Source organism: Pecten maximus, chromosome 7 (genome assembly GCF_902652985.1).
Source record: "Pecten maximus chromosome 7, xPecMax1.1, whole genome shotgun sequence".
NCBI classification, from domain to species: Eukaryota; Metazoa; Mollusca; class Bivalvia; order Pectinida; family Pectinidae; genus Pecten; species Pecten maximus.
In genome coordinates this window covers 12,853,684-12,879,875 of record NC_047021.1, presented here as the reverse complement: position 1 = coordinate 12,879,875, position 26,192 = coordinate 12,853,684, and the positions used below count along the sequence as shown (strand labels likewise).

At 34.3% G+C, this 26,192-nt stretch overlaps 1 protein-coding gene and 1 long non-coding RNA gene across 2 annotated transcripts in view; both read left to right on the top strand.

Annotated features, from left to right (window-relative positions):
- LOC117331647 (N-fatty-acyl-amino acid synthase/hydrolase PM20D1.2-like) overlaps positions 1-25,617 on the top strand; it is a 29,536-nt gene extending 3,919 nt beyond the window's left edge. The window contains exons 2-11 of the mRNA XM_033890476.1: positions 895-1,127; positions 1,456-1,542; positions 2,095-2,231; positions 2,678-2,797; positions 3,515-3,590; positions 3,979-4,040; positions 10,793-10,871; positions 18,721-18,792; positions 20,286-20,451; positions 23,707-25,617. Of these exons, the coding sequence (XP_033746367.1) occupies positions 895-1,127; positions 1,456-1,542; positions 2,095-2,231; positions 2,678-2,797; positions 3,515-3,590; positions 3,979-4,040; positions 10,793-10,871; positions 18,721-18,792; positions 20,286-20,451; positions 23,707-23,936 (1,262 nt within the window). The 3' untranslated portion in view covers positions 23,937-25,617. The remainder of the gene's footprint in view (positions 1-894; positions 1,128-1,455; positions 1,543-2,094; positions 2,232-2,677; positions 2,798-3,514; positions 3,591-3,978; positions 4,041-10,792; positions 10,872-18,720; positions 18,793-20,285; positions 20,452-23,706) is intronic.
- On the top strand, positions 14,330-17,693 carry LOC117331648. Its single transcript, XR_004533619.1, has 3 exons — positions 14,330-15,371; positions 15,483-15,564; positions 17,272-17,693. It is a non-coding gene; the product is annotated as an uncharacterized LOC117331648 (long non-coding RNA).
- Positions 25,618-26,192: the final 575 nt, after the last annotated feature.

Below are 26,192 nucleotides of genomic sequence, written 5' to 3'. Positions count from 1 at the left end.
ATTTATACTCCAGGCGATTATTTGCTCTGAATGTTTGAATTAAATAAATAATTTGTTTGATTTCAACTTTGTTATGGTAAATACCTTTTCGAGAATCAAGCGATGTGAAGTGCTATATATACATGAAACCTTACATAACTTACAACAGCGTGGGTAATAAAGTAGGACGTATTCCGGGTGACCATCCGGGATCCTCGGGACCGTACCTATTGTACTTAAATTAACTACATGTAAAACGTCGTTTAGAAGTTAATTAAGTCAACCACAATATCAGTGTTCAGTGGCGTTTTTTGTGTGTGAAATTTTGGTATTTTGTGATATAAAAGCACACTCTAGCTGATATAAGTATATAATCTATCACTCTATTATTACTTTAATGGCGATGTTTGCTCACCAACTAAAGATTACGGTAGATTCAAAATGGACGCCACTTAGTATTCTTGTCATTCTTATACAAATATTCGCGAGGGATTTGAATTCGCGTTTGACTCTCCTCGCGAATTAACGCGAAAATAAATCCCACGCGAAATATAAGTGATTTACAGTACACATATATATATGGATGATAGTGATAGATTTCAACTTATAGAATACTGCCTACAATTTGAGTTTTATTTGTGACAGCGGCACCTGCACTAACCAGGCCTCTCGCTATCTGGGCAGACATCCTACCACTAGGCTAAAAGGAAATTCCCACCAACCTGAGCTAGTAATTAAGGTTACCTGTCCTCCACTTTAACACAGTAACAGGTGTGATTTATATCAGTTCATCATCTTGATATGCAAACTTTATACATCAAGAATACTGTGTATTTTCTACTTTAATCATAACACTTGCTTTTAAATCATCTTAAATGCAATTCTTTTTATGTTTTTCAATGTTTATTTTTGTAGCCTACCCCAACATTCATTCCTCGCCATTTATCAGTTGTGAAGATGTAGCGAATTACAGTTTGTTGTACACAGTCTTTGGAGAAAACACCAGTCTCACCCCGTACATGATAACAGGACATCTTGATGTTGTGCCAGCTGACTCTAGCTTGTGGGACCATCCTCCATTTGGGGCAGAGATTCATGATGGTTTTATCTATGCCAGGGGAACAATTGATGATAAACACATTGTCATGGTAAGTCAAAATGGATGTTTGGTTAATATATTTATCACATGCTGGTGATATATGATATTATGGTACGTTGTATCTTAACTTCCCACACTGAAATGGAATAAAAAATGTTGATAGAGAAGCTAAGGACACAGTAAGTGAAAAATATGTCATTGTATAATAACATTTGCTTGTATGTGAACAGACACTTCATAGTTTGACTGTGTAAAAGATACAGTCTTAATGGATTTCTATGTTGTTATTTATGGATTTATGGACGGCTACAGAAGTTAAACAAAGTTCAGGAGCTTGAATTGGTGTTGTGATTTTTCACTATATATTTTCATTATAGGGTGTTCTGGAGGCTTTGGAACACCTACTGTCTCAAGGATTCAGACCACAAAGGTCATTCTACATTGGCTTTGGGCATGATGAAGAGGTAAGCCCATGATGGAAGGTAGGACATTACCCAGAATATCTTGATTTTGTTAGGGCATGTTTAAGTTGAGTAACATGAAAAAAAAACTGGAGGGTGTTCTTTCTTGACAAAAACATGGAGAAAGATGGATAAAAAATGATCTAGATAAATCTATGTTATGGACAAAAAGTCTAAAATGTTGATTAAAGTTAATGCATTGTGACCAGATATTTAAGATTTACAGAGAGTCTAGCTTTGATCACCAAACTTAAGTATACAGTATATTACTGTATACATGTATATGTATGTGTAATATCTGATTTCAATTTCTGTGTCGGGAAGATGAGGGCACTTATTGTAGTGAATATGGTATGTCTATATATTGCAGTCCAGTGAAAATGTTACCAAAATGCATTTTGTTGTTCTGCAATAAGCTCATTCACTAATTTGAGTCAAACCCCCTAGAATTATAAAGTATGACTTCAGTAATTGAAAGGAAATTTTAGATATATATATAGAAAAAATGATTAAGGTTCAGACTAGCATCTTATGTACACTGCTATTTCTAAATAGGTGACAGGTTTGGATGGTGCTAGATCTATCAGTAACTTATTGTGGTATCGAGGGATTCGCAAGTTGGAGTTTCTAATCGATGAAGGACTGACCATTTTAAACAATGTTATACCAGGGATAGATGGACCTGTAGCACTGTGAGTTATTCTCAATGTAGTGTCAAATTGATTTGTCGATGTTGATGATAAGATACTAGGACTGTTACATCTATAGCATTTTGAAATTTGTACTCTGAATTTGAACCTGAGCTGTTTCCTGTTTAATATTTGCAAGCCTACCTTAATTTTTTGAAAGAATTTAAAAATACTTTGATATTCAATCTATAGAAATTATCATGTGATATCATGACTGTTTTCTTCTATCATGGTCCAAAACTGTTAGACCAATTGGACCAGAGTTGCCATTTTATGAAATAATGACATAGTGATTTTATGGTCTTTTCAGATAAAGCTTAGGCAAAACCTTTCAAGGCCTGTATCAACATCTGCAGGTTCCATTAAAGATTCTTAAAACTGATTTGCCTGCATCAATGAATATGGCCCCATTATTTTGCCACTTATGGTGTGTGATGTATTTTCCTTAGTATAGGGACAGCAGAGAAGGGATATCTGACCCTGAAGTTGAATGTGAAATGGGACACCGGCCATTCCTCCATGCCCACCAAAGAGACAAGTATTGGAATTATGGCTAATGCAGTTTCAAAGTAAGACATAAGCTTTGCTTGATTTATTGTTTATTAGCTATATTTTGCTGATTTTGCAAAGCTGGTTTTCAGATTTGTCCAGATTTCAATATTAACAGAACAAATTCTGCTATAGGTACATGTATATATCTACTATGAGTACCCCAAATCCTGATTGTATTGTATTTCCACAAGTTTAGATTAGTTGGGGAAAACTTTGCTCATCATTCAATGATGAAATTACAATTACCTTGTCTGAGTCTATGTAGATCATGTAAATAAGTCATAATCTGAAACTTCAGTTATCTTCTCCAGTTAATTTCTGTAATATGGAAATCCTGAACTAATATATAAATCAATATTATTTCCTAATGAATAACTCCAGTCTGAATATATTCTCTCAAGCTTATCACTATATACCATACATTATAATGTAATAGAGTGAAACGAAGGGAAGTAACTCTGATAGACCAGAAAAGACTCAATGGGAATTACTGTAAATTGATACTAGAATAAATACATGATTTTAGTATTCTGATGAGTTGAAATATATTCATGTTATCTGATCAAATTTTTAACTATTTGGTGCATAATTTTTGTATCATTTTCTCAATTATTGACAGTACAGTCTAGAGTAACACCTTTTCAGTTTCACAACTCCACTTTTCACTTTAGAACATATGATTCAGGATTACTTAAAAAACAGGTATTTTAAACAAATGTTGGCCTTATTTACAGGTTAACAACTGACTGCCATCCAAGCATGTTTGGGCAAGGTCCTGAGCTGGACACCTTCCAACACCTTGCCGCACATGTAGGTGCCTGTCTCTTGGGTTTTAAGCAGACATTTAATATGTACAATTTATACATGTAATATTCTGTAAACACGGTGATTCTGCACGCACATTTTAGCACATACATGATGTATTCTGAATTTTGAGATATTTATTAAGTGATGAATTGACATATTCAAAATGCTTGCCATAGTAAGCATTACAGACAATTTTATATGGAAAGTGCTATTGGTAAAGTCATAATTTAGCTGAATACATGTACTTTCATCATATAAAGTGCTGAAATAAGATTATCCCTGAAATCTGCATGGATGCAGTTCTGGGATTTATACTACAGCAAAGACATTGAACATAGCATTAGAAATAGCCTCTTTTATATAATGAGTGATTCTATTGTATTATTTGCAGATGAAGTGGCCGTACAGAATGGTGATGTCAAACTTGTGGTTATTTAGACCCATCATATCTTGGTATGTCATTAGAACATAGTACTTCCTCATAGGGTTGACAAATCAATACAAGGCATGAGATCATGTGAGATTCAGAAAGTTAGTGTGGAAGTTTATTTCATTAAGTTGAGCTAAAAAAAAATGTGATGACTGAAACATTGTATAGGTGTTTGTCAGTCAAACTTTCTCTCCATTCAATACCTTTAATTAATACTGGAGGTGGAGACACAATGTCCTAGAAGGTAGTAAATTGTAGAAATCCAGGTGAACCAGCTGTGTCGTGGATGCTGATGTATACAAGATGTCTCACCAAAAAAACAGGTATTGTGTGCATAAACAGTGAGCCCATCACCGTGTTTCTTCCAATGGTCCGATTTTTTTTTTTTTTTTTTTTTTTTTTTTTGTGCTCAGACTGTTGGGCTCATCATTTCAATTTTGCTGGATTTTTTCCCTTACATTCTCATTTCTAACTATTGCACACTCCATACTCCAATATATACTATGCGCATCATCCTGCACCTTATGCCAAATTATACACGCACTCACATACGCCCACATAGGATTACGCACACACACACGGTATCATGCACTCGCACAACACATTCACCTATACAGTCCACACCTGCTCAATCAACAATCTCAGTCACACACAGAGAACGTACACGCATACAAAATATATTCACACAATATGCATTTTACATACTAACCCGAACCAACAATCTCAGCCACACACAGAGGACGCGCACGCATATAAAACATATTCACACAATATGCACTTTACATATTTAACCCTCTTCCAAAAATAACCACACGTACAATACACATACAAACAAATACACAAAAGCACATGCTACATACTCAATTGCATTCACATATATTGTTCACATGCATTTTGTAATTTATCATAATGTTATTTATTATAGGTGCGTAGCACCAAGAGCCTCCAGGGTTATCATCATAGCACTTTTTTCTTTATCTTATTTTTTTTAATTACTTTAATTTTTTAATGATAATTTATACATTTATTTTTTGTATTACTTGCATTCATTCATTCATTCATTCATTCATTCATTCATTCGTTCATTCATTCATTCTATAGTTCAATTGTTGTTTCTATAATAAAGCATTTAAAACATTCTGAACATAGTTTATCGTCACTATTTTCTTTTTCTTCGATTTAATGTACATTTCTAAATTACTTACTAATAATGCTTTTACCTTTTCAAAGATGGAAGCGTCAGTCAATATATTTCTATTGTATTTTATATCGTTTCGACATTTCCAAATAGTCCATTTGTATGCAATTAAAGCAGTATTAAGGAGTATAGACAGATTATTATTCTCTTCGTATCCCAAAATTACAATTTCTACCGTTAACATTTCTTCTCTAAATTCTGGGATATGTTTTAATATTTGTGATGAACACATGTTCAGAATATTTTTTACAGTGTTACATTCATAAAAAAGGTGTACAATATCTTCGATATGTGTTTTACAGAAATGGCATTTGCCATTTGAAGGACTAAACATGCTAATTTTTGATTCAGTGTAAAGTACATTGTGGACACATTTCCATTGAAACTCTTTCATTTGCATCGTAATAATAGTATTTGTGATATTTTGCCATAATAACTCCCAATTAAATTGTTTTTCAAATTCAAATTCCCATTTATCTTTACATCTTGGAATTTCGTCGGCTTTTATTTTACTTGTAATCATTTTTGGTTTAAGGTTTTTACATGCTATTGGCTTCCCATCTTTTCCAATTATATCTAGATTAGTGTCTATTATAGGATATACACATTCTATCACTCTAGTATCATTTCTTTTCAATATATTTAACCATTCTATAGGGAAAGCAATTTTGAATTTTGCCAATTCTGATATACAGTTTCTTTTATCTGTTAATATATTAAAAATTTCGAGATCGCCTTTAAAATTATTTCTATGCTCGTCCCATAAATCTTTGATTGCAAAAATGTTACTCTTTAGAAAGGAATTGAAAAATATAGCCTTCCTTTTATACTGAATGAAATGATTTCCAAATATAGGCTGTTCTAAAATTTTATTTCTACTAAAATCAGATATGCTAGATTTTTGAAATTTTGCCCACACTTCTATAAGTGTTCTGTAAAAACTTGGAATTTTTGATAAGTCCATAACTCGAACGTCAGAGAGTTTGCATAAAAAATTCTGTATTCCGTATGTTGTATCCTTGTACCCAATCCAATATTTACCAATGGCATTCCATGTGCTATTTTCACATTTTATTATTTTATATAATGTTTTTATATGTCTACTATAAATGTAATCGGTAATATTAATAATTTCCATTCCACCATCTTTATATTGGTTAGATATGACCCTACGATTGACTAAATCTCTCTTTTCATTCCATACAAAGCCCCATATTAATGCATCTATTTCTTTAGCATATCTCTCTGGAATACCGCGAGCTTCTATTTCGTAATCTATAAGCGATATGATTAAGGATTTTATTACCAGACTCTTACCGTATAGTGTTAAGTTTCTGCTTTTCCATACCTGCACACATGCTTTGATTTTTTTAATTTTCTCCTCCCAAATTGCTTTGTCATCGATAATGTAACCATGATGTACCCCAAGTGTTTTAACAGAAGTTCTTGACCATGCAATGTTTGTATAAATTGGATTTTTATCTTTCCATCTACCTAAATATATGCCTGTAGTTTTGTCTAAATTGATTTTAGAGCCTGATGCTAGTTGAAAGGTATCTAATACGTGGAATATTTCCACTACAGATGGTTCGTCCCTAACGAAGAGCTGAGTATCATCAGCAAACATGTTTATTTTTGTTTGGGTTTGATTAGGAAGTTCGATACCTTTAATGTTCTCATTCCTCCTTATTGTACAAGCTAATGGTTCCGCTTGTAAGATGTACAAAATCGGAGCTATCGGACAGCCTTGTCTCGCTGATCTCGATATTTGGAAATATTTACTGATATAACCATTGGTTTTAATACATGTTTTTGAATCCTTCAAAAGCATTGTAATCCAATTTTTAAATTTCGCGCCAAAATTGAAATAATCCAAGCATTCATTCACCCATGACCATTCTACTCTATCAAATGCTTTACTTTGATCTAGAAAAATCACTGCTCCCTCTGATTGTTTGCGATCTGTAAATTCAAAAATATCTTGAATTAGCCTATTGGCATCTGATATGTTTCGACCAGGTACGAATCCTTTCTGATCTGGATGTATGATATATTTTAAATACTTTTTTATTCTATTAGCAAGAGTCTTTGCTATAATTTTGTAGTCAACATTTAACAAAGTCAATGGCCTCCAATTTTGAATCATTTCCCTTTCTCCCTTTTTATATAATAAAGTGAGTATGCCTTTTGTTTGTGATTCAGATAATTTGTTTGATGCAAATATTTCTCTTAAAACCGCTAAAAATTCTTCTTTAATTAGATACCAGTAATGTTGATAAAATTCAGAAACAATACCATCCTCACCCGGAGACTTATTCTTTTTCATTTGATTAATACTATTGTGTATTTCCATTTCAGTTATATCAAGCTCTAATTCTTCTTTCTGTTGGTCAGTTAATTTAGCATCTACATTTTCAAGGAGTGAATTCGCAGCTTCTCTATCCCACCCTTCCGATGAGAATAATTTTTTGTAAAATTTCATTTGCTCATCTAAAATTGCAGAGATACCATCTTTATAATTACCATCTTCTGCTTTTATTCTGTACCATAGCTTTTCTTTTGCCTTTGTTTTCTCCAAATTAAAAAAGTATCGTGAAGACGTTTCATTTTCCTCGAATTGTTTAATTCTAGACCTTATTCTATGTCCCTCAGCTTTGTGTTTGTAATATGAATTTATTTCGCTAGTTAGGGACACAATTCGCTCTTTATGACTATCGCATGATTTGACCATTTGTTCAAGTTCGTGTTCTTTCCTTCTTATTTCGCTATCTTTCCTATTCAGTATTTTTGACACATGTATTGTAAGTTCCTTTATCTTTATTTTTGTTATTTCCCACCACTCCATAATGTTACTAAACTTAACTTGTTCTGTTTTCCAATGCAACCAAAAAGTTTCGAACAAGTTTTTGAATAGGTCTGATTCAATAACAGAGGTATTCATTTTCCATGTACCAGGGCCAACTTTTACCTTTTCGATTTTGAATTCGGAAGTTATCATATTATGATCACTGAAACTGCAAGGAATTATCTTTGCATTCACTATTTCATTATACATATCATTTGATACCAAGATGAAATCTATTCTTGATTTTGAATTCCCTCTCATAAATGTAAATTCCTTGTTTTTTGGGTTTCGTTCACGCCATAAATCTCTCAGCTCACATTTTCCCATAAGGTTCTTAAATTCCTGTGTAGTAGAATCATTTATATGCGTTGTTGGGATTCTATCTAGTTCATTATTTAAAGTGCAATTAAAATCACCCATAAATATATAGTTTGCTTTAGGAGTGTTATCGCCTAAATTGTTAAAGAAGAGTTTTCTATCTGCGCATGTATTAGGGGTGTATATATTTATTGCATTAAATAGAGTAACATCGTCTTTTGTAATGCAAATTTCTAGACGCCTTCCGTCTACGTCCCTATTTGATTCAAGAATATTTATACCAGATGTCATTTTTGTTAGTATTGCTACCCCTTTCGATGCTGAAGTACCATTATTCCATATACTGTTTTCACCTCCCATATCCTTCCACTCTTTACTCCATTTGTATTCATCCGCACTTGTACAATGAGTTTCTTGTATAGCTATTATGTTAAATTTCTTTTTCGACAGCCACAAAAAGAAGCCATGTCTTTTAGCTCTATCTCTGAGCCCATTGATATTAATGGATGCAATATGAAGAGACGACATAGATATAATACAATAGGAATGATGTTATTATCCTCTGTGTAAATAAATTTAACTCTAAGTTTTACTCATCTTGCTCGCCTGTCTTTCCGCCGACTGTGGTGTTGCTGATCTGTCACTGTTCGTTCTCTTTCGCGTGCTTGCAGGTGTAGCGTATCCCTCTGGAAAGTGTGGTTGGAGTCTGGTCGTTTCGATGAAATTCCGCATCACCGACCATAACTGTGTTGCACCAGAATCGCTAACATGCACCCCCGCCGAATCATTCGAATCAAACATTTCTTTTATAACATGACCTTGACGTTGAAAAGCGATTGGGGTATCCACATAAGTGAGATAGGCATTTTTTTCACACATTTTTTTTGCGAATTTATTTACGCTGAGTGCTGTTTCATTTGCCTCCTTTATTCTTTCACTTCTACCTTTACGTGGAATGATACCACACACGCCGATCGCCGTAAAAGGAAATGATTCCTGTACTTTGCCAAGGGCAGTAGATAAATTGCAGATGACCTGCTCTGGATCACCAATATTTCTGGTGATGTCGTTAGTACCTAGACACAGAGTGACGTTTTTGATATCTGTATTCTCAGGAATTAATGATAATGCTCTGTTTATGACAGAGTCTACCTTATCAAGTGACACACCAGAAATCGAGCCGTCTATTACATTCTTGTCTGGGATGGATAAACGTTTAACATTAGACGCTCCAAGAATCACCGATATATCACTCGGTTTAGACTGATTAACTGGGTGTTCGTCTGTTTTTGTCTCTACGTCATTCGACGTCTCGCGATCACCTCCCGCGTCTTCTCTACCGTCTAGTACGTCATTAGTGTATTCACCAAATAACGTCGTCGGGCAATTCCTTTGTAAATGGTCATTCTTTTTACAAATATAACAAAGTTTTTCTTCTTTTTCCGGACAATCACGGGCTAGATGATTCTGGCTTTTGCACACATAACATTCTTTGATTCGCACGGTCTTATTTGGACATCTATAGGACGGGTGGTTTTTTTGATTGCAATGAATGCATTCTGTTCTGTTGTTATCAGCAAAGACGCGTATATCAAAACGGCCGATGGAGTTTCGAATCGGGATGGTAGGTATACATCCAACAATACTGAGATAACGCGTACCATTTTCAATGTCTGTACCCCGTATCTTTCCTCGGCGAACACTGCCTTGAACCACCTGGCCAAACTGAGCCATGTATGTAACAATAACGTCATCTTTCAGTTCAAAGGGTGCGTCTTTCACAGTTATATTAGTAACCGTTTTTTCTACTTCAAATAACTTCACAGTTGTCCTATCTATTTCAATGTTATTTACTAACAGTTTGTTTTTTGTTTCAATATTCTTGCAAGAAACAACACAACTTTTTTCTGTTATTTGAATAGCATTAATATCATTTTCTATGTTCAGTTTTTTAAGTTCATCAACCACATGTTCATGTGTCAACCCTTGTAAATATTTATGATAGAAATGAACCGACAGATTACGTTGGAGTTCTGACATGCCTGTATATACACTGACATAACACGGTCACAATACCTGTCGGACAACAACTATTCACTCGCGTACACGTCCACGCATGACTGGTCCGATTTTTAATTGGAGAGCATTGTTGACATGTTTCGACTAAAGGGTAGTCATCAGAACAATAATCATTTATTGTTATGTCTTAGATACTTGTGTAAACATCAGAAATTGATAACGTCATGAGTGAGTACTAAAAAAAACAACTACCAAATGGTAATTTGACGTAGAAATAAAGTAGATGTAGGTGAAGTTGACAGTGTGTTATTATTCTGTTGAAATGGGAATAATGGTCAACCTTGCATTGTTCTAGTTTTTAATGCTTTATATTAACAATTTTTGTTTCCTTTCAGGGTTTTATCAAAGAAACCATCAACTAATGCGATCGTCCGTACTGTAACATCAGTCACCATGATAAGTGGGGGTGTGAAGGTAAATTCCCCTTTGTATGTAAAGCACTTATGATTGTTGTGTCAAACTGTTACAGGGGAAATAATTATTATCAACTTTTGGGAAAATTCTTATCAGTCAGTAAGGGTATTTGATGTTATGATTTATGAAAAAGTGAACCTATCGATTGATTTAAGTGATAATTATTTTACTGAATTAAAATACAGGTGTTTTAATTATTCAAATGAAAAATATAATAGCTATGTAAATGTGACAATTAACAAAGGTTTTATTCCATCTGTCTGTGTGACATAACAAATGTATGAATATGTAACAGCAGACCCATACCAAAAAAAGGTATAAAAAGTTATAACTTTTTAGTACCTTTTTAGTACCTTTTCTGTACCTTTTTCAAAAGGTACAAAAAAGTTATAACTTTTTTGTACCTTTTTGAAAACTTAGAATTAATGAATGTAACTTTTGATAACTTTTTTGGACTTAGACAATTTTAGATGTAACTTTTTTGTACCTTTCTAGACTTAGAAAATTTCAGGTGTAACTTTTTTGTACCTTTTCTGGACTTGGAAAATTTCAGGTATAACTTTGTGTAACTTTTCTGGACTTAGAAAATTTGAGGTATAACTTTTTTGTACCTTTTCTGGACTTTGAAAATTTGAGGTATAACTTTTTTGTACCTTTTCTGGACTTTGAAAATTTGAGGTATACCTTTTTTGTACCTTTTCTGGACTTAGAAAATATTTACAATATCTGAAAAGATTGATTAATTTTAGCAAAACTTTGCTGGACTTAGAAAATTGCATGTATAACTTTTTTGTACCTTTTCTGGACTTAGAAAATATTGACAACATCTTAAAAGACTGATTATTTTTAGCAAAACTTGTCTGTATCTTTTCTGGACAACCATAAGATTACTAAATAAATCTTATGTTTGCTTATGACACATAATAATTACTGTAAATGTAATCACAAATAATTATACAAGACAGTGACAGTGAAATTCTATTACAGGTAATTCAATCAATATAAGCTCAATCCTCATTTAAATGGAAATCTTAATTTAATAATGTACATACAATTGATTAAAATACAATTATCAGTGAACTGTAGCGAATTTGTGATGGGTCAGAGAGGCGAATCGCCTTTAGAAGACCTCAACGACAGGTAAGCTAGGTAACAGGTGATTGGAATCCGAAATGTGTGTTGAATTGTCCATGCATAGATAAATTTTTCATTCCAGAGAGGCATCAAAAATATTTTGATAAATAACATACATATAGATTTAAAATTAAACAAGAGATCCCAGAGGGATCTTGGCGCCCACCATTGAATGATCTTAATAGGTTCCATGTTAGATTGATCTTTTCTCTTTTTTTTCCCTTCCTCTTACTAATCTGTATAAATTGAGAAACATCCCTCCAGTGCTTTTTAAACAAGGGAAACTTATATATGAAATTTGAGATTTGGCTATAATGGTTGTCTGTCGACAATGTTTTCAGATTGGTCCAAAAATGCAATACGACGGACCAAGGAGAACCTACATATGAAAATTGAGAAAGATTCCTTCAGTTCTTTCTGAGAAATCTCGATACCAAACTTCAATTGTCAAAATCCAAGATGGCTGCCTGTCGGCCATCTTGCTTTCCGATCGGTTCCAAAATGCGATATGCATAACTAGGCACCAAGGGGAACCTACATACGACATTTGAGAAAGATTCCTTTAGTACTTTCTCAGAAATAGCGATAACAAACTTCAATTGTCAAAATCCAAGATGGCTGCCTGTCGGTCATGTTGTTTTCTGATCGGTTCCAAAATGCGATATGCATAACTAAGCACCAAGGGGAACCTACATATGAAATTTGAGAAAGATCTCTTCAGTACTTCCTCAGAAAAAGCGATAACAAACTTCAATTGTTAAAATCCAAGATGGCTGCCTGTCGGCCATGTTATTTGGTGATCGGTCCCAAAATGCAATATGCATAACAAGGCACCAAGGGGAACCTACATATGAAATTTGAGAAAGATCCCTTCAGTACTTTTTCAGAAATAGCGATACCAAACTTCAATTGTCAAAAACCAAGATGGCTGCCTGTCGGCCATGTTGTTTTCCGACCGGTCCCAAAATGTAATATGCATAACTAGGCACCAAGGGGAACCTACATAAGAAATTTGAGAAAGATCCCTTTAGTACTTTCTCAGAAATAGCGATACCAAACTTCAATTGTCAAAATCCAAGATGGCTGCCTGTCGGCCATCTTGTTTTCTGATCGGTTCCAAAATACGATATGCATAACTAAGCACCAATGGGAACCTACATATGAAATTTGAGAAAGATCTCTTCAGTACTTCCTCAGAAAAAGCGATAACAAACTTCAATTGTTAAAATCCAAGATGGCTGCCTGTCGGCCATGTTGTTTTCCGATCGGTCCCAAAATGCAATATGCATAACTAGGCACAAAGGGGAACCTTAATATGAAATTTGAGAAAGATCCCTTTAGTTCTTTCTCAGAAATAGCGATAACAAACTTCAATTGTCAAAATCCAAGATGGCTGCCTGTCAGCCATGTTGTTTCCCGATCGGTCCCAAAATGCAATTTGCATAACTAGGCACCAAGGGAAACCTACATATGAAATTTGAGAAAGATCCCTTTAGTACTTTCTCAGAAATAGCGATAACAAACTTCAATTGACAAAATCCAAGATGGCTGCCTGTCGGCCATGTTGTAATCCGATCGGTCCCAAAATGCAATATGCATAACTAGGCACCAAGGAGAACCTACATATGAAATTTGAGAAAGATCCCTTTAGTACTTTCTCAGAAATAGCGATAACAAGAATTGTTTACGGACGGACGGACGGACCACGGACGCAGGGCGATTTGAATAGCCCACCATCTGATGATGGTGGGCTAAAAAGGTATTCACTTTTAATTTATTGCATTTTTAGTACAATATTCACACCCTTGAAATGCGTTTTTTTTTTTGGGGGGGGGGGGGGGCAGTTTTTTTAAAGTTTATCTTTTTATCTCAGAGGACCAATCATTGCTCAGAGGACGTGAATAATTACAACTTAGCATTGATAAGTCACGACATGAACAAACTCAGTTGTTATAAAAGATAAGCAGTTCGTTATATCCCAACACAGACGTTCATAAACGTACGTACATAGAACATGATGATATAATTTACTTCACGTGGGACGATGGGTCGCTCACCCACAAAAATATTTTCCGGAAAACCCAAGCTTCATTCATCCCAATGGGATTAATATAGCATGGTCTTTGTCAGTGCATCGCATATTTTCTGGATGTTTGCGCTTTTGACATTAATCTTGTAATAGCATGCACAATTATGCCGCATTGGACACAAACTCCAGCGGTAAACAAACACACGTGTGTAACACTTGTGTCATTTTGATCGTCCAAACTCTCAGACGCTTTGATTTAACTCCGTATAAGTAAAGCGTTTTTATGATCTCGATATGACGTAAATTGCAATAAACATTTTAATCTGAAAACAGCGCACACGATGTTTTGTCAGTGAACACATTAAACAAAACAATCAATTGGTCATATATCTATAAGCCAGATCGTCAGATTATTCACAAAGGACATCTGCAGGAGAATTGATCTCGTAGCATTACAGTAGCCTAGTTAGTGATGTTACTGAAACGTGCACATCATGTGTGTAGGCTACCTCACGAAAAGTGGGACCACGCACCAAAAGTTAACCGACCCCGTCAGACACAAGCTGATCACCGAAGACCTCATACTCGGGGCATCAATTAGAATATAATTAGCGGCAGTCTACTGTACCGAACTCATTGAATTTTGTAAATACCTGTGTACCTGAGGAGTGTCCAGTTCACCTGCTGACATAGCGGTGTCCTGGGGCGTTAATTAATTAGTTACATCGTTGTCATGCCTGACTGCCTATGATTTGTTGCATTGGCCAGTTTACCTGGGTATCTCACCTGTGCACAATATTATCGGTATCAAGAATATAACAGAACATATGACACGTTAGTTTCTCTGTACAGACACTTATGCATGTGTGCCATCATGTGCACTGTGAAAGAGTACGATGTTGCAGTAATCATAATAATAATTAAATAAAAATATATAACAACAACTAAAATATATATATATAATAATATCGATAGGATTTCTCATGATATCGTAGGCGGCCTAATAACTTTATTCGACATTTTTCTTCTTCGTTCACTTGGCCCTACTATACACATGTATACCCACCGCCAGGCGGCGCTCCCTTCAGTTTAGCGGGAGATTTGTATTACAAGTGGCGGCCATTTTGTTTGTTTACGGAAACGTGATGAAAGCTTAGACCTAGAACAAAATCACGTTATATATACAGTACGGTATATATTGGCGACATTTAATTTCCCCACTCACGGAATACAATCGACAAACTGGGAACAGAATATCAAATTTCGTCTAGCTTTTGGCGACTTATGATACCCCTTTCACCGGCAAACACTGAATTATCGGACAACATGAAATCAGGGTAAGTTATGTTCTAATTTGTCTTCGAATCACAGATTTTGTCGCTCTCGCGATCGTCATACATTAAACAACATTGAGTGAATATGTTCATATGAAATACTTCATGTTTCAGGACTAAATTCACCAGCATTCATGATCCTCGGACCACCCGCCCCCTACGCACAGCCGATTTATAAATGTTGCATCTTTCAATCGTAAGTTTAATTTGCTTGCCAAGTGATTATTTTTTAATCCTTCACCTTCACATTCAGGGTCAATATTATGATATATTTAAAATGGATTCACACTTATATGTGGCCATACACGTTTTTCGTTTATGGCGTTTGGTATGAACGTCCCAAAGTATAATATACTTCGTTTTTCAATGGATTTTCTTGAAATTCGATCCACTATATATTGGGGTAGGCAATAATTCGTCAGCTATTTTACCTGATAATTTTTTTCATGTTTTCCCGTACATTTGTTACTATTTTTTACTGAAATAGACGAATATATGCACCATAATTTATGGTAAGTATATGAACATTTTGTTCTTTATTCCTAATTATACGCACAACACTATTTTTTTTTAAATATAATTAACATGCAATTAATATCTACGGAATCGGCTACGGTAAATTAAATATATATAGAAATGAGAGGGATTGTTACTTGTTGTGTGCGTGAAATTTCAAGGAAATCCAATAAAATAAAGTCCTAATTGAAAATTTGTCAAAGTATACGTATTTAAAATAGATCTACAAAGTAAAATCTATATACAATTTTAGCACATTTTATTTATTATACATAGACCATTGGAAAATTTTAGAAGAATCTTTCTTCTTTTATTTTATGTGAATTCATTTAAAATGTTTTATTGCTGAATTAACACACATTGATCTCACCATCAGTTTCCCTTTTAAGTTGATCATCCCCGCCCCCAATATATTAGCTTGTATGCAATGCAAGATGGCTGACAGGCTGTCATTTTGAATTTTATAATTTTGAAGTTTCTCAGAAAGTTATTTATGGATCTTATTCAAAAGAAACATTTTAGGCTTCTGTTTTCAAATTAATAAGATCTAGAAGAAGAGAAAAGTGATTCCTTATTTGGGAATCACTTTTCTCTTCCTTCTTAGGCTAAAGAACAGTCTTGTATATATGATATATATAAAATTGATATTTATATAATAATCATACAATTACATGATATCTCTGGGGGTATCTTCTTTTTGATTTGACATGATAAGTTGTGTTTGTTAGCCTATAGTAATTACTTCTGTCTCCCAGCCCTCTAATTTTGCTGCTGTCTAATAATTCTAGAATTTATTGACAAATTTACACGAAATGGGCCAGGTACAGTTCACAAAATTATGTCAAAACCCAGGGTCAAAGCTCATGAAGGTCATTAGATTGAAAGGTCAAGGTAATTTTTTTTTCTTTTCATCAATATTTTGTTTTGGCATGATGAAGCAAATTTAGTTGGAATTAAACTAGGTGTAAACTGACAAGGTCAAGGTCAAATTTTGCGTTTTTTCACTGATTAAATATTTTGTTTCAAGGCTAAAGCAAAGTTGGTCAGAATTAAACATTATAATAATGCATGGAGTCAACTGACCAAAGGTCAAGGTCACTTGGTCAAAGGCCAAGGTCAGATTTTGTTTCAATATAATTCCAACCAATATTACTCGGTGATTTAGGCAGATGGGTTCTTGATGATTATGGGAGATATATATTATTTATTGCCTCATGATGAAATTGATGGGGTCCTTTAAATTTTCAGTGTTCTAGTTAATAAATTATAATAACCCAATTAACTCTCAGCCTGTCCTAGTTATTAAGTTATTACACCGAAACCAGCATTACAATATGTAAATAGATCACTAACTGTTTTGTTTTGTTTTCTTTTTGATGGACTATAGAGTGTCAATCCCAAGAAGAACCCTGATCAGCTCCTGGAAAAATCAGTGTTCTTGCAGTATTGTCAGTCAAATCTCAAGGAAAGGATCCCAGAAGAGGAACATTTACATTATTTCAGACTTTTTTCTTTCCTGTGTAACAATGCCTCAAATAGCTAACACATTTTATATATAGTATACAATACAATGTGTATTAATAACAGTCCAGTTAGAGTGCTGTGTTATGCAGTAAAAATACTTAATTCTTGATGACATGTTGGTTTTATGTTTACATTAAACGGTAGTTATAATATATACTAAAGAAACATAGTGGATAATGCCTTGTACAGGAGCAGGAGTATGACAGTGTAATAGTACATGACTGCTGCGTTCATCTATGGAAGGAGTCTGTTATTCGAAATAAAGCTTTCCATGAGGACGAAAAATAGTGCTTTTGTTAGTCTTTCAAGAAAATGTGCAAAGTGAAAGGAGATTTCCGTGATGTTTTATGAATAGTAATTCATTGGTCTAGAAGACATGTATTTAATAAGTATATTTCTGGATAAAAAAACATTCTGAAGCAAAATCTTTTTATATTTTTCTGTACCTTTTCCATACTTTTTCTGTAACTTTTCTATACCTTTTTTGTACCTTTTCAGTACCTTTTTCATACCTTTTTAGTACCTTTTTTGTAACTTTTTAGTACCTAGAAAAAGTTATAACTTTTTTGTACCTTTTTCATACCTTCATAGTACCTAGAAAAAGTTATAACTTTTTTTTAACTTTTTAGTACCTAGAAAAAGTTATAACTTTTTTGTACCTTTTTTATACCTTTTCTGTACCTTTTTAGTACCTTTTTTGTAACTTTTTAGTACCTAGAAAAAGTTATAACTTTTTTTTTAACTTTTTAGTACCTAGAAAAAGTTATAACTTTTTTGTACCTTTTTCATACCTTTTCTGTACCTTTTTAGTACCTAGAAAAAGTTTTAACTTTTTAACTTTTAGTACCTAAATTATACCTATTTTTGTGTGAAATGTAACTTTTTTATACCTTTTTTGTACCTTTTTTATACCTTTTTTGTACCTAATAAAAGTTATAACTTTTTTTAGGTACAGAAAAGTTATCAAAAGTTATAACTTTTTAGTACTAGATTGGAACCGCTGTTTAAACATGGTTCCAATCTAGCATCAAAAGTTATAACTTTTTTGTACCTAAAAAAGTATAACTTTTTTGTACCTTTTTTTGGTATGGGCGATTTATGTGTTTTTATTATCATGTTGACATTAAAATATGTTTTTTCTGGGGGTAATAATTTTGTTATTTCGGTATTGACGAAATTAAAGATCATGAAGTTCTTAGCTGTCTCTGAGTCAAGAAGACATCACAGAAACCTGTATAACATAAAGCCGGCCAAGTTTGTTGATTTAAGATGTTTATACTCACACAGTGTTTGTTTGTTGTTATATTTCTAGGTGAATGTGCTACCTCCCGAGGCAACGGCTTATGTCAATCACAGACTCCATCCTGCCCAGTCAGTCCAGGAGGTAAGCTAACTTAGGGCAGGATACCCTGAATGTATCTGTCAGTTATTATCCCCTGTCCAATAGTGTCAGCAAGGGATATACAAATGTGTTCCATCCATCCATCCGTCCATCTGTAGACACAATAATCTGTCGGCTACTCCTCCTAAACTACTGAGAGGATTTCAACAAAACTTGCTGACAATAATCCTTATATATTGTAGATGTGCGTAATCTATATTGGGTTTGCGATCGATCGGCCAAGATGGCCGCCACGGCCTCTGATTGGCTAAAAAGCTAATTTGCTATAACTCTTTTACTATTCAGTGGAATTTGATAACACTTTGTAGGATGGATGGTTACAAGATGAACTTTGATTTGTATAAAAAAAGTTGAAATTAAAAACAAAATGTCTGCATCAGAGAGATGACTTCTGATTGATCAAAATTTTTATAATTTCTGATTTTGATAAAATTTAGTATGTACTTTTTTGTAGGTGATGTAGGGCATTACAAAAACAATAATGGTGGTGTTTATTTTTGAAAAAAACTAAACAAAACAAAATGGCCGCTATTTCCTGGCCATTAATTTGTCGGAATTTAAGCTATTGTCTGATTTTGATGTTTGGTATATACTTTGTATGTTCACCATGGAACACTGTTCAATTTTGCAACCTCAGTTTCATATTTTAAGAAAACGACCGCCATTTACAATTGTACTAGCTTCTGATTGGTCAAAATTTACATATATTTCATTTCAATGAAAATTTATTTAAGGGGTATTGAGGCTTCTGATTGTTGAAATTTAACTATTGTCCAATTTTGATAAGAATTTTTACATAGGGGTTTTTGGAGACTGCAAATTCAACTGCATTGGTTTCGTTGCCATAGATACCGCATTTGCATCTTCAGGAATATGGGAGGCATTTGGGGGATTTCTGTAATGATTTCCCATTACTATGAGTCCTCATATAAATGCAATGGGATTTCAGCTAGACTTAACAGCAATTATACATTGGAGATGTGCTTAATCTATAAGTGGTAGAATTTACCTTCCTGTTTCGGAAAGCTGAATTGACCCCGACCCTGTGTTACAAGACTACAATTAATTTCATTATTCTACAAATAACCTCATGGGTGGCAGGGTATGAGTTGGCCCCCTAATTATGCATGTTGCCCACTTTAATTTCATGTAATGCAATATTTGCATAGGCTTGGGATCTTGGCGACTGTGTTCTTGTTATAGTACAGAAAGTTTACAGCTGATAAAATGACTGAAGTTTATGAAATAATCAACAAGATGGATGTAATGATTTTGGTATTGTGGGAACACCGCTGTACAAAAACAGGTCAAGACTAATGCTACGGGACAGGCTTTTAAAGATAGAATTATAAATACTTAGAATTTACTGCCCACAAAAACGGAAGAGTCTCCAACTGAATGTTTTGAAATCCAGACTCGACAAACGTTGAATTTTCCACCTAAATAAGTTTTTATTGTCATGTTGATAATTTTAGGCAATAGAATTTGACCGCCAGTTAATAGGAGACGACCGTGTCCAGATCAGTGTAGAATCATCAATGGAGCCCCTGCCGATGTCCCCCTACGGAGACTATGACTTCGGTTTTCAGACAGTCAAATCCAGCATCAGACAGGTGTGGACGGAAGCAGCGGTAGCTCCAGGTTAGACTTCTTTACTGAAGACTGAGGATAATTACCTTACTGTAGACCAAAGGAGTAGAGTAATAAATTCATGTTCTAATTTCGAAGTATTAAGTGAGATATTAAGATTGTAAATTCTATATTATTTCAAAATTGATCAGTAGATAATCAGCAAAATCATATTTCAAGTTAGTGTAATGTGATGTGATTAAAGTGTTAAATACATTAAGGTAAATACCAAGGTTTGATCAGGTTATAGATAATTGCTTTATTTAACAAATTAACAAAATTTGCATGTGCATGATGTTTGTATTTCTTACTTTTACTTCTTGTTCTAATAACAATAGGTCATTGTGTTGTATTTTAGATGTGGATTCACCCATAAATCATTGTGTTAATTACCTTATAAATGTGGATCATCCAGTCATTGAATTGGTGTTAATTACCTTATAAATGTGGATTCACCCATAAATCATTGTGTTGCCTTATAAATGTGGATCACCCAGTCATTGTATTGCCTTATAAATGTGAATTGACCCATAGATCATTATGTTGCCTGATAAATGTGGATTTACTCATAGATAATTGTGTTGCCTTATAGGTGGCAATTGATCCATATTGCATTGTGTTGCCCTATAGTTGTGGATTGACCCATGCAGCATTGTATTGTCTTATAGGTGTTTGGTTTGGTTTGGTTTATTTTGTTTAACGTCCTATTAACAGCTAAGGTCAAATAGGTGTAGTATGACCCTTAGACTATTGTGTTGTATTATAAATGTTGATTGACTCATAAATCATTGTGTTGCCTTATAGTCATGGATTGATCCATAGAACATTGTATTGCCTTATAGATGTGGATTGTCCCATAGATCATTGTGTTGTATTATAAATGTGGATTGACTCATAAATCATTGTGTTGCCTTATAGATGTGGATTGTCCCATAGAACATTGTGTTGCCTTATAGTCGAGGATTGACCTATATATCATGTGATGCCTTATAGATGTGGATTGACCTATATATCATGGTGTTTCCTTTTAGTTGAGAATTGACCTATATACCATTGTGTTGCCTTATAGATGTGGATTAACCTTTATATCACTGTGTTGCCTTATAGATGTGGATTGACCTATAGATATTTGTGTTGCCTTATAGATGTGGATTGTCCCATAGATCATTATGTTGCAATATAGTTGTGGATTAATTGTCCCATAGATCATTGTGTTGCCTTTTAACTGTGGATTGACATATATAGTATAATGTTGTCTCATAATGAACACAGAACCCACAGTAAAATATACAGAGAGGAAGAATAACCTAAACTAGTCGCCTGTGGTTCTTACTCTCTCCTTCTCTGTATCTCCTTCTGTCTGTGCGTTCTGTGTGTATCTTCCTGTTTTATACAGAATCGTCCATACAGTTATGTTAGTGACAACACAGGAGTTCCCTAAGCTTGCCAAGAATATCACATGAAATTATATAACATAGACATAATTACAAAGGTTATGCTATGATGACATTAGTGTTACTGGTCAGATAATTAACCCCTGGAAATGTGAACCCTGACAATGTTGTCTGCTAGTCTAAGGATATTTGTCTAAAGGATATTTCTTATAAAATATCTGTTTTGGTTCTGTTCAGGTCTAGTGGATACTTTTAAATAGAAATAGTAACATGCTACCATTGAAACTTCTATTAGCGATTTGAATTTGAATTAAAAGGCAATACCTTGTGACCTATAGATCTGTTTGGAGGTTGAGTGAAGTATTTACCAATTCAGTGAAGTTTGGTAGTCGATGTATTACAGGGGTAATGATTGGAAATACCGACACCAAACACTACACTCGACTCACACGTAACATCTACCGATTCAGTCCTAGTGTAATGGATCAGGGTGACCTCAAACGATTCCATGGCAACAATGAACGTATCTCCACCAGAAATTACGAACAAGCCATCAACTTTTATGTTCACTTGATAAAAAACAGTGAGAAGGGTGCTATTCCTGAGGCCCATACACACACTGAGGAACTTTAATGTAGGTGCCATGAATCATAAATATCCACACTGCCATATTGAATTTCTTCTGCTTGAGCACAATAAATATGGAATATTTTTCACAACATGAGCAAAATAATTTGATTATTTTCCTAGCACACAAAACCATCTGATCATTTACCTTACACACACAATCCTCAGCTGATTTTTCTGGTACACAAAACCAACACAAAACCATCTCATCATTTTTTCTGACACACACAATCCTCAGATCATTTTCTTGGCATACAAACCTTCCCCTTAGTGCGTATCCCCAAGTCTTCCTCAGTGTCTGCGTTGATACTGTAGGTAAGATCTCAGAGTGAACACTACCAGTATCAGAGTTTGCTATACAGTCAAACCTGCCTCAGTGACAACCTGAATTAAGTGACTTCCTCTCATATGTGACCGTATTTTCCCCACCCAATGTTATATACTATACTAGGTACCAGAACCTGGATTAAGAGACCACCTGTCATATGTCACCGTATTTTCCCCACCCAATGTTACTTACTGTACTAGGTACCAGAACCTGGATTAAGAGACCACCTGTCATATGTGACTCTTTTTATTGCCTCCCTTGGAAGGTCACATATAACAGATTTGACTGTTGATTAATTTAAATACTAATAAATTAAATTGAAAAGTAACCTACTATTAAGCTTGTATTAATGTACCAGATTCTTCAGTACAATGACTAACATGTCATCACATAATTTATGTGTATAGCTGATTTGTGTTGTGTGTCCTCATCTGCACTGATGGCTTTAGTTTGATTCAGTGATTGACTGATTGCATCAGTGTAACCAACACTTTGTATACCTTTCAATAGTCTACTAATGGACAGAACTGTGATATACATACTCTTGCTACTTTCTTATGTAATGAACTAACCATTTCTATACATATAATGAAATATGTATATTGTGCTGATGCACTGGTCCTGACTGAAATATAATTTTGTTGTATTCAAACTTTGGATGGCATGTTCTACAGCTTTTCTAAGGTACCATAATTCCGAATTTTGTATATATGGGGCATATATATGTTGCAGATCTAGACCATTATGTTTTTATTATCATAATCATGCATGTTGTTTTAATAGATATCTAGATAAGTTATTAGAGATAAGTTAGCTACATCATATTTCTATTTCTACTATATTTCTGTTAGTACCTGTTTATTACTGATGAACTTGTCAGTATGTATATTAGCTGGTAAATATTTTATTTCTGAACAGGAGTATTGATTGGCAACACGGACACGATTCACTACACTCGGTTTACCCACAATATCTACAGGTTCAGTCCAACGTTCATGTTCCCGGACGATATCCCACGGTTCCATGGAAATAATGAGCGTCTTTCTGTCCATAACTATGAACAAGCTATTAATTTCTACAAACATTTGATACAAAATGCTGATGCAGTGTCATTGCCAACATACCACAAACATGGAGAAGAGCTGTGAACACTCAACACCAGGAGGATTATTGTGATATTTATTACTTCAATGAACAAAATGTATTGGTCTAATGATATTATTATACAGTTTTGTAGGCAGTGTCTTGACTTTTTTTTTAATCTAATCTATTATTTGCATTATGATTGTGTGTTTTTGACAATTATTTTGTCCAGGGTTAATTTTTGGTATTTTAAAAATGGGTACCTCGATCTTTAGATTGGTTTGGTTCGTTTTTTAGCACACTTGGCTCAAAGGGCCAAGTGACCTTTTGCCATGATGCGGTGTCTGTCGTTTGTTATCTGTTGTCAGTCCATCGTCAACTTTCCATTTTAACATCTTCTCTCAAGGCCCAAGAGGTCCAGAAACAAGATATTGGGCAAGCATGAAGGGCCAGCCTACTAAGTTTGTTTTAATGAATGACATTGACCTACATTCAAGGTCACAGAGGTCAAATATGCTAAACTTTCAATAACTTCTTGATAACCAAGAGGCCCAGTTACCTTATATTGGGTCAGTTGCATGCTGGGATAAAGGACTGCAATGTTTGTTCAATGAATGACCTGACCAAGAGTCCATTGTGCAAATGTGACCTCTTCTCAATAACTAAGAGGCCCAGGAGGTCTTATGTTTGGGATGTAACTTGCTGGGATGAATGACTTCCAACTTTAGGTGTTGATATTCAAACAAATGACCTTGTTCTATATTCAAGGTCAAAGAAGTCAAAAAATGTTTTAAATCTTTTAACAAATTTTTAACAACCAACAGACCAAGGTATGTGTGTTCAATAGGATTTGTTTGTTGCCAACTGTATACAGTATAAGTGTACTACTGTGTATGTAATTATACAGTATATCTGGAAATAAACCCACAACAATCAACTACCAATGACTTTTACCATGCAGAAAAAAAATCATTATATTTAACAAGTAAATGTTTCACCTTAAACCCACTTCTCGGATTAATGCCATGTGAGCGATACAGGCCGATTGGGCCTCTTGTTATTTTTCAACATCCTATCAACAGCTAAAGTAATTTAATGAGTGCCTCCCATGTTTGCGATATGCATGCATGTAGTGTGTGTGTGTGTGTGTGTGTGTGTTTAAAAACCCATCATTTGGAGGGAACCATCCACTTTTGTTTTATAATAGTCAAGTCTATTTAGCTATTTGAAAGAATTAATTATTTTTTATTTAAATGGTTGTAAAATTGTAAAATCAACAAAAGGCTTAGTTTGTCAGAACAACAGGTCTTAATTGAGCTAAGAATGTCCTCATATTTTAAGGTCACCTGAGGGTCTCAATTAAGTGACATATTCGAACCAACTTTTATCCGTCACTGTGCAAAGTGCATTGTGCATTGTCCATTTGTAAAGAGTTCACATTTTCAACTTCTTCTCATAAAACCCTGAACCAATATATCATTGAAAGTTTGCAAAAGCCTTCCATAAGGTCAATCAAAATTGTAACTATGGTCCTCACCACTGGGGGCCTCAGAGAGCAGGCCCAAAAATGGCCAAATTGATTAAAATTTCAAAAATCTTCTTTTCAATAACCAGATATGACAGAATCAAATATTCTTTATAGATGGACGAGTCTCATTTCAAGATTAAGGCACTTTACCAAAATTAGGAATTTCATGACCCTGGGGTCTCAAGTTTGCCCTTCCAGGGAGGGGTAAACGTTTATATACACTGTACCTGGAAATCACATTTTTGATTATCATTTGTTTAATTGCAATATGAAATAATACAATTTTAATAAGAATTATCAGTTTGGGACAGCAGATTGATGGTATGTACATGTTGGTCCCAGACTGACATGCAGGAGCTGATAGATGGGGACGTCAACGGGTCAAATTTACTGAAATACTTCTGAACCCAAGGTGACAGTTAAGACCCATGGGCTGATTGTAATTGAATAGTAAACATAACCATGGTGTAGTTTTTTCTGTCGATGCCCATTAAAACTACTACTGTACTCTATCTTGAAATATGATTGTCTGCGAATTTCTATATTTTGTCAATATATAGGATATAGAATTGTATCATTGTTTTAACATGTCCCTGAAGATGAGATGTTTTCTTTCAACATTGATACTTGATTATATATTATTGTTACCTTTTATAAGCATATTATGGTTGTACAATCTTATATATTTAGTTTTCTAATACTTTGAGAGTTTTGTATGCTTGCCTATACAGTCAAACCTGTATTAAGCGACCACCCACGGGGCCGACAGATATTGGCTGCTTCAGACAGGTGG